This window comes from Macaca fascicularis, chromosome 4, assembly GCF_037993035.2.
Source record: "Macaca fascicularis isolate 582-1 chromosome 4, T2T-MFA8v1.1".
Taxonomy (NCBI): Eukaryota; Metazoa; Chordata; class Mammalia; order Primates; family Cercopithecidae; genus Macaca; species Macaca fascicularis.
The window spans coordinates 38,195,737-38,212,823 of NC_088378.1; the positions used below are offsets into that span (position 1 = coordinate 38,195,737).

The 17,087-nt window shown below is 40.4% G+C and overlaps 1 protein-coding gene and 1 non-coding gene across 4 annotated transcripts in view; both read right to left on the reverse strand.

The window, feature by feature from the left end:
* Positions 1–17,087, reverse strand: part of SGK1 (serum/glucocorticoid regulated kinase 1) — a 153,519-nt gene that overhangs the window by 24,061 nt on the left and 112,371 nt on the right. For all 3 annotated transcript variants that reach the window (XM_065543420.2, XM_045391504.3, XM_065543421.2), the window contains one exon: positions 16,642–16,717. In XM_065543420.2, coding sequence (XP_065399492.1) covers positions 16,642–16,717 — 76 coding nt within the window. The remainder of the gene's footprint in view (positions 1–16,641; positions 16,718–17,087) is intronic.
* On the reverse strand, positions 16,009–16,112 carry LOC123573260 (small nucleolar RNA U13). Its single transcript, XR_006697987.1, has one exon. It is a non-coding gene; the product is annotated as a small nucleolar RNA U13 (small nucleolar RNA).

Sequence of the window (17,087 nt, forward strand, 5' to 3'; positions counted from 1 at the left end):
ACCTTGTGATCCACCTGCCTCGGCCTGCCAAAGTGGAGGGATTACAGGCGTAAGCCACTGCGCCCAGCCTATCTTTTTATATATTTTTAAGATCTGTGGCTTAAACAAATAAACATTACTTGGAGATGTGACACAGCTAGACAATAAAACCAGAATGCAATTCTAGGTGTTTCTGATATCAAAAACCTTGTTTTTTTGTTTTTTTGTTTTTTTTTTTTTACATAGTCTCTGTTGCCCAGGCTGGAGTGCAGTGGTGAAATCTTGGCCCACTGCAACCTCCACCTCTCAGGTTCAAGCAATTCTCCTGCCTCAGCCTCCCGAGTAGCTGGGATTACAGGCACACACCACCACCACGCCTGGCTAATTTTTGTATTTTTAGTGGAGACAGGGTTTCACCATGTTAGTCAGGCTGGTCTCAAACTCCTGACCTCAGGTGATCCACCCGCCTATGCATCCCAAAGTTCTGGGATTACAGGTGTGACCACGCCCAGCCAAAAATCCTGTTTTTAATCGGTGAAATAATCTTCATCCTTACCTGTTGTAAATAACAGCTCATCACGTATTTGTAGGGAACTACTATCTTTTTTTTAATTTTTATCTTTTGAGACAAGGGTCTCACTCTGTCACCCAGGCTGGAGTACAGTGGCACAATCACAGCTCACTGCAGCCTCGACCTCCTGGGCTTAAGCAGTCCTCCCACCTCAGCCTCCCAAGTAGCTGGGACCGCAGGCATACACCTAATGCTAATTTGTGTATTTTTTGTAGAAATGGGGTATCACCAGGCTGGCCAGGCTGGTGTTGAACTCCTGAGTTTAAGCAACCCGTCTGCTTCAGCCTCTCAAAGTGCTGGGATCACAGGCATGAGCTATTGCGCCTGGCTAACTGTAGGTGAAAACTTGCCTCCTTCTCCATAGAACCTAGCAAAGTGCTGGGCTGAAACGAAGACAATGTATCTCACTCCTATAAAACAAACCTTGTATTTGTCTAATTTCCTCCCTATCTCAGCTCTCTCTGCCTACTGGCAAGATCACATTGCAGTTTGAATCTCATCTTCTACTAACTGCACTTTCCTTAAACACTGTTGTCCACATTTAAGCTAGTGAATTTTCATGTCATAGTTCCACTCTTGTCTTTTTGAAGCATTGAAAAGAGAATTGGAAAAGTTTGCAAGAGAACTGACTTAGGAGTTCTGTTTCAGCACTTATGATTCAACATTTAGTTTTAGGCAAAGTACTTAACTTCTTCAAGTATCCTCAGGGTTAACACATATTTCACTAATTTCACAGGTTGATTGGAAAGATCAGAAGAAATTACTTTTGGGAGAACAGTTTGAAAACTCAAGTGGGTTATGTAACTTAATACCCACAAGAACATCACAGCTTAACTATTAATACAAAGTTTTCCTCTAAAAGACACATTTTTTTCTTTTTTTTTTTGAGACAGGGCCTTGCTTTGTCCACCAGGCTAGAATGCAGTGGCACTATCTCAGCTCACTGTAACCTCCACCTCCCAGGTTCAAGTCGTGCTTCAGCCTCCAGAGTAGCTGGGACTACAGGCATGCGCCACCACGCCTGGCTGATTTTTTTTTTTTTTTTTTTTTTTGAGACAGAGTCTCGCTCTGTTGCCAGGCTGGAGTGCAGTGGTGCGACCTTGGCTCACTGAAACCTCCACCTCCCGGATTCAAGGGATTCTCCTGCCTCAGCCTCCAGAGTAGCTGGGACAGGAGCTCGCCACCATGCCCAGCTAATTTTTGTATTTTTAGTAGAGACGGGGTTTCACCGTGTTGGCCAGAATGGTCTCTGTCTCCTGACCTCGTGATCCGCCCGCCTTGGCCTCCCAAAGTGCTGGGATTACAGGCGTGAGCCATCTCGCCTGGCCCTGATTTTTATATATTTTTATAGAGATGGGTTTTTGCCATGTTGGCCAGGCTGGTCTCCAATTCCTGACCTCAAGTGATCCACCTGCCTCAGCCTCCCAAAGTGCTGGGATTACAGGCGTGGGCTACCACGCCGGTCCTAAGAGCCACAATTTTAATCAGTGGGAAATGCTGACTGCCACGCTCATTTCTGAAGAGGAAAGATCAGGATTTCATGAGCTGCATTGTTCATTGACATCTACTTTAATGACTCCAGCCCAGCCTGAACTCATCTTTTTTTGCATTTTCTTTTTACTGTCAATTCACACCTTAACAAAATAAAGGAGTTATAGAGTAAGAGAGAATCTTAGAGTTGATTCACTACAATCAACTCTCATGAATTTGCTGGGGGCCCTCTGCTCTAAAATATAATACTATTCTTGCCTCTGGCATCCCTGGTTTTACCTTCATCTCCCTACCTCCATCCCACCTCCATCCCTCCTACCCCTATTCTTCTGAGTGCAGTGGCACGATCTTGGCTCACTGCAACTTCTGCCTCCCAGGTTCAAGCAATTCCCCCACCTCAGCCTCCCGAGTAGCTGGGATTACAGGCATGTACCACCATGCCTGGCTAATTTTTGTGCTTTTGTATTTTCACCATGTTGGCCAGGCTGGCCTGAAACTCGACCTCAAATGACCTACCTGCCTTGGCCTCCCAAAGTGCTGGGATTACAGGCGGGAGCCACCGCACCCTCCTTGTCCACCCACTATTCTTAACCCCTTACTTCCTACCCCTCACCTGTACTTCTTTGAGGGCCATTTCATTCCTGGAATAGCCTGTTTTCATTATTAGTTATGGGCCTATTTTCCTTACTATGTACAATTTTAGAGTCATAAAATAATTTTTCTTCGAATGTTAAACATTGTGTTTATATTTAACCAAATAAAACACTTGTTATTAAGGGCATATGTTCAAAAACCTTCTTTTCCATTTATTTTCTCTAAGTCAGGCATATAAGCTGATATCATGTCTTACATATTTTAAACTACATTTGACCTGAAGTCACCTCTGTTCCTCTGTTCTCTACCTGACTGCAACTTAGCTTAGTATGTCCACAAGCTGAAAAGCTAATTTAGGAGTACATTATAAGTCCTCACTAAAAATGGTTGCTGGGTTCTTAGATATTGTACCTTTAAGTGAAATAAAGTATAAGGAAACCAATTCCACCACAAGCTAATTGATATAAAGAGGAATTAACTTCCTATGGCATACTTGTGGACATAAAAACATTACATCACTTCTAAATAAAAACCAAAACACTTCGAATACTAAACATTGAAATAAATTCCCAGTCTCGCCCAGGTGATCTCATCTCAGCCTCCCAAGTAGCTGGGACCACAGGGATCTTCTCCCATTGTTTTTGTTCCAACCCACTTCCAATTTGTTTCCACAGTACTTAAGAGTGAGTTGCTGTTTTCTTCTTTGTTCTGTTCTCTTTTTATTTTCTTATGTTCCTTCCTGCACACTGAAGTTGCTGTTGTTTTGTATTTTCTTTTTTTGCTTTTTTTGAGTGAGGTCTTCTCACTCAGTCACACCCTGGCTGGATCAATTAATAGCTGACTCTGGGTACACTGGCTAACTCTGCAAGGAGCAGTGATAAAGGAGAGGGTAGGGGAGGGAAGGAAGAGAAAAATTAGTAAAAACAACTAAGATAACTATTTACCCAGTGATTCCACTTGAGGATGGCAGACAACCCGAGCCTATCCTGGCAGCTCAGGGAACAAGGTAACACCAACCTTGGACAGGAGACCATCCCATCCTCAAGGCACACTCACACACTCACGCCCACACTCATGCTCACTCATACTGGGACAATGTGAACACACCAATGAACCTTACATGCATATCTTTGGGATGTGGCAGGAAAGTGGAGTTACATAGAGAAAACCTACGAAGACATGAAGAGAATGTGTGAACTTTACACAGACTGTGGCTCCAGCTGGAAATCTCTTTTTTTTCTCATCAATGTTATAACAACATGCTATATAATTTTTGTTATAACTAGCTGAGTCTCAGCCAATCACAGCAACTGAGCTTCAGCCAATCACAGCAACTGAGCTTCAGCCAATCACAGCATGTCAACTGATCAGACAATGCCCAAATAAGGCAAATTTGGAGCTTTAACCAGTCAAGCTGTTTCTGTACCTCATTTCCAGTTCTGTCTATAAATGCTCCCTGCCCACCTATTTGCCCAATGGAACTCTGTGAGCCTCCTTTGGTTCTGAGGGCTGCTTGATTGGAGAATCATGCTTTGTTCAAATAAGCTGTTAAATTCAATTTGTCAAAAGTTTTTCTTTTCTTTTTTTTTTTTTTTGAGACGGGTGTTGCTCTGTTACCCAAGCTGGACTGCAGTGGCACGATCTCGGCTCACTGCAACCTCCACCCCCTGGGTTCAAGGATTCTCCTGCCTCAGCCTCCCAAGTAGCTGGGATCACACGTGCACACCACCATACCTGGCTAATTTTTATACTTTTTGGTAGAGACGAGGTTTCACCATGTTGGCCAGGCTGGTCTCGAACTCCTGACCTCAAGTGATGCGCCCGTCTCAGCCTCCCCAAATGATGGGATTACAGGCATGAGCCACCACGCCCGGCCTAAAACTTTTTCTTTTCACAGTATTATGTATCATGTATTATGAGATAAACTTCTCGGGCAAAAAGAAAGCCATTAAAGGCTGAATATTTCAGCATGCCTAACTTAATAAAATTTAGGACATTTTTAACTTTTGCTATGGTTAAAATCCACTAGATTTTTTTTGATCTGGTGCCATATTAGTTTGATTTAAAATAGTAAGAACAGATTCATTAAAATATGAAATTGCATTTCCTTGTATTTTCCTTGTATTTTTTAAGTGAGAAAATTTTCCTGGTATCATTTTAGTTATAATAAAATGCCTTTTAGGACTCTGGAAATGAAAGATCTTGGACATAAAATAAATGATTAGGATTAAATGAGCACATGAAAATACTGCATGAAACTAGTTTTAAAAGAATCCTGGGGAATTAGAAAAACGAGCTATTGTGAAACACTGTTAGTTTAGCCTTTAGTAAAACAGCAGAAATAACAAGCAATTTTGGTCAGAACAAAGAGAAAGAGAAAATTGTAAGTTCCACAAAGGCAGAAACAGATTTTGCTCCAATTGGAAAGCTTCAGAAAGCTAAACCCTTCATTTACATAATCCAAGGCAGAGTGAGGGGCCTCTCTGTGTTGAGCTAAACTGAGCCTATAGTCACACATTCACACATTTGGCACTAGGACAGTTGTGAGGATAGGATCTGACAAACTTTTCACTGCCAAACATAACTCAGATGCTAGATGAGCATGACTCTAAGTATCTTTACACAGAGGAGTTTAGAAATAACATTTCACTACTCACTGGAATAAATAACCCATCCTTGAACTTGGAACCCTCTAAACCATTGTAGATGGTTTAAGTCATGCAAAACAAAGTGCTTTCTGCTTTATGGATCTTAGCTTAAGAATGCAATATTTTATCTAAATGACTAGGCAACTAAGGTTCTCTCCAATTTGAGGATTTTAAGTCTAGCCATATGTCTATTTCCAGGAAGCTTATCAGTTTTGTGTCTGGGGCCCCAGATAATGGCATACAGCAAATTATAAGCTTCATGGTTCAGCAGAAAAAAGCAAGTTTGAGGTCCAGTAATGTAAAAAATAGTAACAGTAATGATAAAATAAAATGCATTCTTCTTTCAAACCATAGTTAGTAAATCCCATGAAGTATAATGCTAGATAAATGTAATCCCATGTAAATGACATAATTCTTTCTCCAAGTAAAAAGAGCTAACATAAATTGACCACTAATTATATGTTAACACAGTTATAAATACCTTTACTGCATTCTTTTTTTAATCCTCACAAAATTCTATAATCTATTATTACTATTTCATTTTTGCATGTGAAAGAAATGAAAGGACAGAGGGTTAAATAATTTGCCCAGCCAGGCGTGTGACTGTAATCCCAGCTACTCTGGAGGGTGAGGCAGGAGGATCACTTTTTTTTTTTTTTTAAATTTTAAAATGAGATGGGTTTTCACTATGTTATCCAGGCTGGTCTTGAACTCCTGAGCTCAAGTGAGCTACCTGCCTTGGCCTCCCAAAGTGCTGGGATGAGCCACCATGCCTGGCCATGAGGATCACTTGAGCCCAAGAGTTCAAGTCCAGCCTGGGCAACAGAATGAGATTCTGTCTCAAACAAAGAAAACAAAGAAAAAATAATAACTTACCCTAAAAAAATAAAATAATAATAATTTGCCCAAAGTCACACAGGAAGTAAGCATTGAAATCTGCGGCAAACTCAGAAGGCCTGGCTCAAGAATTCACGACACAACCACAACAGATTGTACACTACCACAGTTCCCTGCTGCTCCGTGCATGGCCTGCTGGCCAGCTCTGATGTGAGGTCAGTTGACTAAAAAAGATGTGGTTCAGGAAGCTGAGAATGATTGTGGTTACCTGTTCTAAGATAGAGAAATTGATTTTTAAAAGTTCCATTTGAAGTAGGAGATGCCAAAAACCACATATGAGTGACAGAGTGAGTGGGTCTCTTTCTGATGGATTAAGTCTTCAAAAAGACTTTCAGAATGAATCTCTATCTACCTTAATTTTGGGCAGTGTTAATTGTATTCATTTTTTCAACACATTTGATTGTGCATATACCATGGACAAGGAATTCTGTTAAAAATTGAATGTATAAGGCTGGGTGCAGTGACTCATGCCTGTAATCCCAGCACTTTGGGAGGCTGAGGTGGGCAGATCGCTTGAGCTCAGGAGTTTGGTCCCAGCGTGGACAACATGGCAAAACCCCGTCTCTACAAAATACAAAAAAATTAGCTGGGCGTGGTGGTTCACACCTGTAGTACCAGCTACCTGGGGACTGAGATAAGAGGATCGCTTGAACCTGGGAGGTCAAGGCTATAGTAAGCCGTGATCGCACCACTGCACTCCAGCCTGGGTAACAAAATGAGACCCTGTCTCAAAAAACCACCACGACCAACAACAACAACAAAAACTCTGAACGCACAGGAAATTATTTTGGGGGAGTAGTGGAACATAGCTAGCGAGTTGGAGACTGTAAGTTGAGATGTGGTACTACTTGTCTGTACATTTTTTTCCTCATTTCTCTCTACCCAAAGGTGTTATGTTTTTATTTTCTTCTCTTAAGGGGGCCCTTCATTTGATGGCATGAAATGTTATGACCAGCCGTCTCTAGTTCAGTTAATAGGTCAAGTAGCTATTGTTATGTTGAGGTCATTATTTATCAAGCACAAAAGCAAAAATAGGCTGGGCGCGGTGACTCACACCTGTAATCCCAGCACTTTGGGAGGGGCGGGTGGACCACTTGAGGTCAGGAGTTCAAGACCAGCCTGGCCAACATGGTGAAACTTCATCTCTACTAAAAATACAAAAATTAGCCAGGCATGGTGGCGGGTGCCTGTAATACCAGCTACTTGGGAGGCAGAGGCAGGAGAATTGCTTGAATCTGGGAGGCAGAGGTTGCAGTGAGCTGAGATCGCACTACTGAGAGCCACTGCCTGGGTGACAAAGCAAGACTCCATCTCAAAAAATAAAATAAAATAAAATAAAAAATATAAAATAAAATAAAATATAAAATAAAATAAAATAGCAAAACTAGTCCAAATGTCAGTTAACAAGAGGACCAACTTTATGGGTGAACATCCACAAGGAATATAAGTGGCCTCTAGGGAAGCCAATCTTTGCACAGAATTTTTGTTTAATGAGATGTAGGCCAAAGGATAATTTAAATTGTTATGACTGTGGCCTTGTTCTTTTCAAATCCTAGCTTCATCTCTGCTCCCACTGATGACACTATGAGACTTTGGAATTCTTCACTGTATGTAAGATGACTTTATTACTGAGATAGCTACCGCTTTGTAGTTATGACCTGAGTAAACTCTTCACTGTGTGTAAGATGATTTTATTACTGAGATAGCTACCACTTTGTAGTTATGACCTGAGTAAACAAGTTAGTCAACTTACAGGATTTTCACGTGTCCACAGATTTTTACTAGATAATTTATCTGTAATGTCAGGAGGCAAAGTCTACCATGAATATATTGGCCGACATGTATCAGATGGAAAATTCTTGTGTAAGCAGATGATGTTTACCTTTTATCATAGTTTTCTCTTTTGTTAGATAATGCCATACTTCGGCTGACAAGCAACTGTTTTCTAGCTATAAATATGAGTGTTTTCTTTTCAAGAGAAAAATTCTAGAAATTGTTTTCTATACTTTAAAAAATTCATGTAGTGAAGTCCTTCCTCTGCTTATATTAATCCAGTGATATCATTTTATATATTCCCTGAAATACTAAAATATTTCTGTAGTCCATATGTTTTCAAATTATGAATCATTTTATTTCTACGTTTGGTACATAAACTATTACTGCTCCGGAGTAAATATGGATATACTACTTTATAGTGATTTTTTTTTTCTTCTTTTTCTCTTTTTGTATTTTTTCTTTTTTTTTTCGTAAACAGGGTCTTACTCCTGGCCTCAAGTGGTCCTCCTGCCTCAGCCTCCTGAGTAGCTGGAATTATAGGCATGAGCTACCAGTAGCGATTCCTAAGAAATTTCCCCAGAAATTTGAGCTAATTTTTAGTTATTTATTTACTTATTTATTCTTGTATTTACTTATTTTTAAGACGGGGTGTCGCTCTGTCATCCAGGCTGGAGTGCAATGGCACGACCGCGGCTCACTGCAGCCTCCGATTCTTGGGTTGGGCTCGAGCCATCCTTCTGCCTCATCTTCCTTAGTAGCTGGGACCATACGTGCAAGCCACCACGCCCAACTTGAGCTGATTTTTTAAATGTGATGAACTATTAGAAAACATATAGGAGCTAAATAATGAGAACTTAGAAACACAGAAACAGAAACAACAGACACTAAGGTTTACTTGATGATAGAGGATGGGAGGATGAAGAGGAGCAGAAAAGGTAACTATTGGGTAATGGACTTAATACCTGGGTGATGAAACAATCTGCACAATAAACCCACGTGACAAGAGCTTACCTATGCTGGCCCGGCACGCTGGCTCACGCCTGTAATCTCAGCACTTTGGGAGGCCGAGGCAGGCAGATCGCTTGAGCTCAGGAGTTCTAGACCAGTCTGGTCAACATGGTGAAACCCGATCTCTACTAAAAATACAAAAATTAGCCAGGCCTGGTGGCGGGTGCCTGTAATCTCAGCTACTCAGGAGAATGAGGCAGAAAAATGGCTTGAACCTGAAAGACAGAGGTTGCAGTGAGCCAAGATTGCATCGCTGCACTCCAGACTGGGCGACAGAGCAAGACTCTCTTTCAAAAAAAAAAAAAGAGAGAGTTTACTTATGTACAAACCTTCACATGTACCCCCAAACCCAAAACAAAAGTTAAAAAAAGAAAGAAAAATAAATGTAAAGTACATATATATGAACAATGCATAATTCTGGAATTAAAAAGAAAAATTCAATTTCCTCCTGTGGGAAAAATTTATACAGTAATGATTCTTGCTCTTTAATTTTTGCTTGAAAGAAATCTAGACATTTAAAAAAACCCAGTGGTAGAATTGTCTTGTTAAAAAGGGACATCAAGCAATAGCCCAGGGGAACATCAAAGAGTTGTGTTTCTTACCTGGCAAAACCAGTGTCTAGCTAAAATAATGGCCTTGCAAGTCAATCTTGTTGTTTAACCACTTCATTATCTGGTTTTCTCTAAGCAAAGAACATTATCTGTGTTGCCGATAATAGTAGGGGGGAAAACACACATTTTGAAAGTATGAAGAAATTCATTCTACCTTGAAATTCTCATTCAAGAGGAAATTACAGGCCACTGCAGGACCAGTGATTGAAAAATAAAGGTGTACAAAAACAAACAACTCAGGTTTCAAAGCCTAAAAACAAAGATAACAGGAAATAAACTAAACTTGTGCAGCCTGTTTGCTTACTGTCTGAACAAATGCTGGGAATGCATGAGAAATTCTAAGCCCAGTGAACAAAAGTGTGAGCAGTAAGATGACAGGTGATCAATTTTCTTCCTTTCTCTATTTTTCATTTTGTTCCCTATGATGAGCATATGCCGCTTTTATGTTATAATCGTAAAAAAGAAAGACTTAAAAAATGACTTTTGCTTTTCCAATTGTATACCAATATTTATCTACACATAGCAACTGAGCACGCTAGTCCTGTCAAAAGGCAGTGTCCTGTCAAAACGCTAGTCACAAAGACAGTGAATGTAAAAATCTAGGCAATTCTACCAGATTTCACGTAATGAAACTACCTTGAGTAATTCCTTAATTCTTCACAAATTCATGTTTTTATTTAACTTCTATCTCTATCAAGCAATGTGGACTAACTACCCCTAATATTTAACTCTATTTAAACTGTGTATCAGGCCAGAAGCTGGCTCACACCTGTAATCCAAACACTTTGGGAGGCCAAGGCAGGTGGATCACTTGGGCTCAGGAGTTCAAGACCAGCCTGGGCAACATGGAGAAACCCCGTCTCTACAAGAATACAAGAAATTAGTCGGGTGTGGTGGCATGTGCTTAGAGTCCCAGCTTCTTGTGGGGCTGAGGCAGGAAGATCGCTTGAGCCCAGTAGGCTGAGGCTACAGTGAGCTGAGATCATGCCATGCACTCCAGCCTGGGTGACAGAGTGAGACCTCGTCTCAAAAACAAAAACAAAAACAAAACAAAAAACAGACTATACACTACGTTAAATAAATTACTCTCTGATGATGACTGATTTTGAATGAAAATACTCCAATCACTGGAATATATTTTCCAGTGTTGTATTATTTCTTTTTCTTTTTTGGAGACAGACTCTTGCTCTGTTCCTCAGGCTGGAGTGCAGTGGCCCAGTCTCAGCTTATTGCAACCTCCACTTCCCGGGTGGCCTAGTCTCGGCTTATTGCAACCTCTGCTTCCTGGGTTCAAGCAAATCTCCTGCCTCAGCCTCCTGAGTAGCTGGGATGACAGGCACACATCACCAGGCCTAGCTAATTTTTGTATTTTTAGTAGTGACGGGGTTTCGCCATGTTGGCCAAGCTGGCCTTGAACTCCTGATCTCAGGTGATCCACCTGCCTTGGCCTCCCAAAGTGCTGGGATTACAAGTGTGGCCACCACACCGGACCTATTATTTCCTGTATTACTAAAATCATTTCAGGAATTTGTAAAAGTTACAATAATAAAACTCATACTGCAACAATGACTAGAACATGGCCTTTGTAAAGAATCCATTTACAGGCTCATAAGATTTGGTGTTATAGATGGATGGCTGTGGAGCTGCTCAAGCTTGTGTTTGCACTTATCAGAATTCAAGGCAGTTAGGAAGAGTTTCCAAGTGCTGATGTGCTAGAGAAGAAAGGGCATGCTGCAGTGTAGAAACCACAGGAGAAACAGTTAAGTCACCTAGATTCAAACTGTGAGAAAACTAATAGCGAACTAGAAGAATATTTTACTTCCTAAATCTGAGAGATCTATATCTCAAAGAACGCAGATTCTACTCTAGGCACATCATAGTCAAACTGATAAAAAATAAAAATAAAAATAAAATTAGAGCAGCCAGTAAAAGAATACACATTACATTCAGCATAGCAATAATGTAAACATTGTTGACTTCTCATCAGAAACTCTACAGACCAGAAGACAAGAACCAACATCTTTAAAGTGATGAAAGAAAGAAAAATAAAGTAGCCACCCAGAATTCCATATCTAACAAAAACATCCTTCATGAATGAAATAAAGGTATTTCCATTTACAAAGACACATCATGTAGACAAAAGAAAGCTAAGATATTTCACTGCCAGAAGACTTATAAGAAATCCTGGCCAGGCGCATTGGCTCACTCCTATAATCCCAGCACTTTGGGAGGCTTAGGAGGGTGGATCACTTGAGGTCAGGAGTTCAAGACCAGCCTGGCCAACATGGTGAAACGCTGTCTCTATTAAAAATACAAAAATTAGCCAGGCATGGTGGCATGCACCTGTAATCCCAGCTACTCGGGGGCTGGGACAGGAGACAGGAGAATTGCTTATACCCAGGAGGTGGAGGTTGCAGTGAGCTGAGGTCTCACCACTGCACTCCAGCCTGGGCGGCAGAGTGAGATTCTATCTCAAAAAATAATAAAAACATTGAAAAAAAAGAAATCCTAAAGGAAAATTTCCAGGCTAAAGGGAAATGACACCAGAGAGAAACAGATTTTCAGGAAGAAATGAAGAACATCAGAAATGGTAAATATCTGGATAAATACAAAAGATAATTTTCCTCTTATTTTTTTAAAAATGCACTGTACTGTAGGGTTTAGTACACATATAAATAATATATATGACAGCTATAATATAAAAGATGAGGGTAGGGTAGGGTAGATGCACCTACATTGTTTGAAAATTTTGACAGTAGTCTATGAAAATTTGAAGTCAATTATTGTAGGCCGGGTACAGTGGCTCATGCCTATAATCCCAGCACTTTGGGAGGCCAAGGGAGGCAGATCACTTGAGGTCAGGAGATCGAGATCAACCTGGCCAGCATACTGAAACCCCGTCTCTACTAAAACTACAAAAATTAGCGAGGCGTGGTGGCACATGCCTGTAATCCCACTACCTGAGAGGCTGAGACAGGAGAATTACTTGAACCCAGAAGGTGGAGGTCACAGTGAACCAAGATTGTGCCACTGCACTCCAGCCTGGGCAACAGAGTGAGACTCTGTCTCAAAAAAATAAAAATAAAAATGAAGTCATTTATTGTAATCTTCAGAGCACCACTGAAAATATGATGCAAAAAGGATAACTAGAAAGTCAACGGGTAGATTAATATTAAATTCTAAAACCTATTCAAATAATCCTAGAGAAGTCAGAAAAGGAAGAACAAGCAAATAAAGAAGAGAAGTGACATATAGAAAACAAATAGCAAAACAGTAAAATTAAATCTGTGTCATTACATTAAGTGTAAATGGTCTAAACATCCCAAGTAAAAAACAGATTGTTAGACAGGATTTTAAAAGAAAAATCTAACCACATGACATCTATAAGATAAGCACCTTAACTATAAGACACAGGTTGAAAGAAAATGGAAAATAAATATATGCCATGTGAAAAGTAGGCTTTTTAAGATTGGACTGGCTATATCTATCAGAAGAAATAGACTTCAAACAAAGACTTTTATCAGAGATAAACAAGGACATTTCCTAAAGATAAAATGATCAGTTCATTAGGAAATAATAATAATCATAAAGATGTATGTGTGGTTGGGCACAGTGGCTCACGCCTGTAATCCCAGCACTTTGGGAGGCTGAGGCGGATGGATCACCTGAGGTCAGGAGTTGGAGCCCAGCCTGACCAACATGGTGAAACCCCTTCTCTACTAAAAATACAAAACTTAGCTGGCTGTGGTGGCACGTGCCTGTAATCCCAGCTACTCAGGAAGCTGAGAAAGGAGAATTGCTTGAACCCGTGCTTGAACCCAGGAAGCAGAGGTTGCAGTGAGCCAAGCCGAGATCATGCCATTGCACTCCAGCCTGGGCAACAAGTGCAAAACTCAGCAGGGCACAGTGGCTCATGCCTGTAATCCCAGCACTTTGGGAGGCCGAAGGCGGGCAGATCACAAGGTCAGGAGATCGAGACCATCTTGGCTAAAACAAACACGGTGAAACCCCACCCCGTCTCTACTAAAAAATGCAAAAAATTAGCCAGGCGTGGTGGCCGGCACCTGTAGTCCCAGCTACTCGGGAGGCTGAGGCAGGAGAATGGCATGAACCTGGGAGGCAGAGCTTGTAGTGAGCCGAGATTGCGCCACTGCACTCCAGCCTGGGGGACAGAGTGAGACTCCGTCTCAAAAAAAAAAAAAAAAAAAAAAAAACCGCAAAACTCTGCATGAGAAAAAAATGAAAAAAAAAAAAAAAAAAAAGCAAAAATTGACTGAATTAAAAGAACCAAAAGACAATTCTACCACTAGAGGTGGAGATTTTAAAAAGCTTTTAGTAATGGAGTAACCAACTAGGTAGAAAAAAAAAAAAAAGAAAAAAATTACTCTAGACATAGATCCTGCTTTGTGAGTTGGTTAAGTGGGTGGCTGGGAAGAATTTTCATGAGATGAGCTCTTGTAGGAGGGACACGCCATTCTTTGTAACCTTACTGATGAAGGAAAAGTAATAAAAACGTTTTAAAAATGAGTAAGTCTATTGTACCACTGCACTCCAACCTGGGTGACAGAGCAAGACTCTGTTTCAGAAAATAAATAAACAAAAAGAATAGGTCGGAAATATTTCTATTCCTATTTCTCTATGTGTTCTGCATTAGTTTTTCTTGTAACTTTTTTTTTTTTTTTTAAAGACGGAATTTCACTCTTTTTGCCCAGGCTGGAATGCAATGGCACAATCTTGGCTCACTACAACCTCTGCCTCCTGGATTCAAGTGATTATCCCACCTCAGTCTCCCAAGTAGCTGAGATTACAGGTGCCTGCCACCATACCCAGCCAATTTTGTATTTTTAGTAGAGATGGGGTTTCACCATGTTGGCCAGGCTGGTCTCGAACTCCTGACCTCAGGTGATCCAACCACCTTGGCCCCCCAAAGTGCTGGGATTACAGGCATGAGCCACCACGCCCAGCCCGTAACATAATTTCTTTAGGCTTCTAAAAGTGTCCAACCAACATTTTCTTTTTCTTTCTTTTCTTTTCTTTTCTTTTTTTTTTTTTTTTGAGTGAAAGCAAGTTTATTAAGAAAGTAAAGGGATAAAGAATGGCTACTTCATAGATATAGCAGTCCCGAGGGCTGCTGGTCAAGCACCATTTTCTAGACCTGTCCTGTACAGATTTTCCTCCCTTTCCATTTTCTTTACATAACATCAAGAATCATTTATGTTTCTTTGGTAATGCTTCATTCTACATTGCTTCTTCATAACACATGTGCTGTAGGTCTTAATAGCAGTATTAGCCAGCAGATGGCTTGTTTATTGTGGTGGTATACTGCTAATGGGCTGAAATGATGGAATAAATAGGCTAATTCACTTTTATGTTTTTTCTTCTTTCTTCAAAAGACATAATAAAACAAGACAGAAAAAAATTTTTTGACAGATGAAATTGATAATGTTTAGACCATAAGTCTGGTCTTTGGGGAAAAAAAAAGAAAAACCATCAGAGAGTTTCTCACTTTCCTTCTCAAGTCCTCCTGTTAGGCACAGTCTCTGACTCCCTTTTATGAAGAACAGATTATAGCACAGATTTAGCCCAAGCTGTTTCTGCCAGGAGAGCTGTTTCTGGGAAGCGTGCTATAGAACTGGGCAGTCCACTTTCCATTCTCCCAGTTTTGGTGTTTTCTGGCTGCGAGCTTTGAATATGTCAGCTCACCTATTCAGCTTATTATTTCATTTCTAATAGAGGCATAACAAGAAAGGGCTGTCCCTCCTATTTCAAGGGATTGCGGCAAACACTGCATTAGATTTCTGTGAATACCCCTTGTAAAAGCATGAGGCATAATACAAATATCAGATATCAGCATGAGTTTTCTATTTCATTAGACCTATTTCACTAGAAAAGGTGAAAGCTCTATTATCACTCTCTTAATTGTTTTAGCTCCTTTTTGCTTCACCTACCCTTTTATTCCTAGTGTCTGCTTTGTGCAATTAGGCGTCATGGCTCATGTGTGTTTGTGATAAAGAATTTTTAAATGTCTTCTATTTGCTATGAGAACATACCCTACTCTTTGTCTAAACATAATTTCTTATCATATAACCTGAAGCATATTCTCCGATCTCATAAAGTGGCATTCCTCTGATTCTGATTAGATGTATAGCCCTAATATCATAGTGCAAGTCATACATGCCCTCCCATAAGTATTCTGAAATATGATTCACCCTAGGTTTTCAAATCTCTTCCTTGCCCTAGAAGACAAACTTGGACCCATGTATTTGCCCACTTTATTCGACTCCTCCGTCTTCCATTTCAGCAAATAGACTCATTCCTTCATTATTCCTCCCAATACTTAAATATGCTTCACAATCCACAAAGCTGTACCTGATTTTATATATATATATATATATATATATATATATATATATATGTACTTTTTTTTTTTTAATGATAGGCAGGTAATGTGCGGACATCATAACAAGGCTTGAAGGAGACATATCTCACACAGGGACATGAAAACCCAATCATCATACTTATAAATGACAAAGGGATCTAGTATATATGTTTTAGATACTGAAAAGAAGATATAACGAAAAGACTTTTAGGATAAAATTGATTGCAAGGCCGGGCGTGGTGGCTCACACCTGTATTCCCAGCACTTTGGGAGGTCAAGCCCAGCGGATTGTCTGAGGTCAGGAGTTCGAGACCAGCCTGGCTAATATGGTGAAATCCTGTCTCCATTAAAAATACAAAAATTATCCAGGCATGGTGGCTCAAGCCTGTATTCCCAGCTACTTGGGAGGCTGAAACAGGAGAATCACTTGAACCCTGGAGGTGGTGGTTGCAGTGAGCTGAGATCGCACCAATGCACTCTAGCCTGGGTGACAGAGTAAGACTCTGTCTCCAAAAAAAAAAAAAAAAAAAAAAAAAATTAATTAATTACAAAGTGTATTCGAGTGTTGGGTTAGGTAAGAATAAACAAACAAACAAAATTTTCCCCCAAACCTTGCCTTTGTTAGAGCTTTACTACAGAATGCATCCTGTACATAACAGGAAACAGATTGTATTTTTCCAATAGTACCTGAATCATCATTAGTCCAGAAGGTTCTTGGATCGGGCTTGGTCAGGATGTTGGCATGATTACATGGTTCTCTCACCTTTAAAACATAAAGAGAAAAGAAGTGATATAAAAATGGCTTCATCATTTCAGCTATTTTAGGCTTATAGTTCTAGAGAAAGGATTCCAAGGCTGAAGCTAGTACATATGGCATGTCTGTGCTCTAATTAGGGTGGTTTTCCCAGGACCGTGCTGGGTATGGCACTGAAAGTCCCATATCCTGGGAAGCCTTTTAGTCCTGGGCAAACTGGGACAGTTGGTACCTTTACACATGATGCAGTTTCACTGGGCTGATGGCTGGGTTAGTCCATGGGGGCTGGAGCTCACCCAGCATTATGTGCAGTGCACAAACTGCACAGCCGTATGAAGAGGCCCTGGATTATTAGCAAACTTATCAGTGTAAAGACACT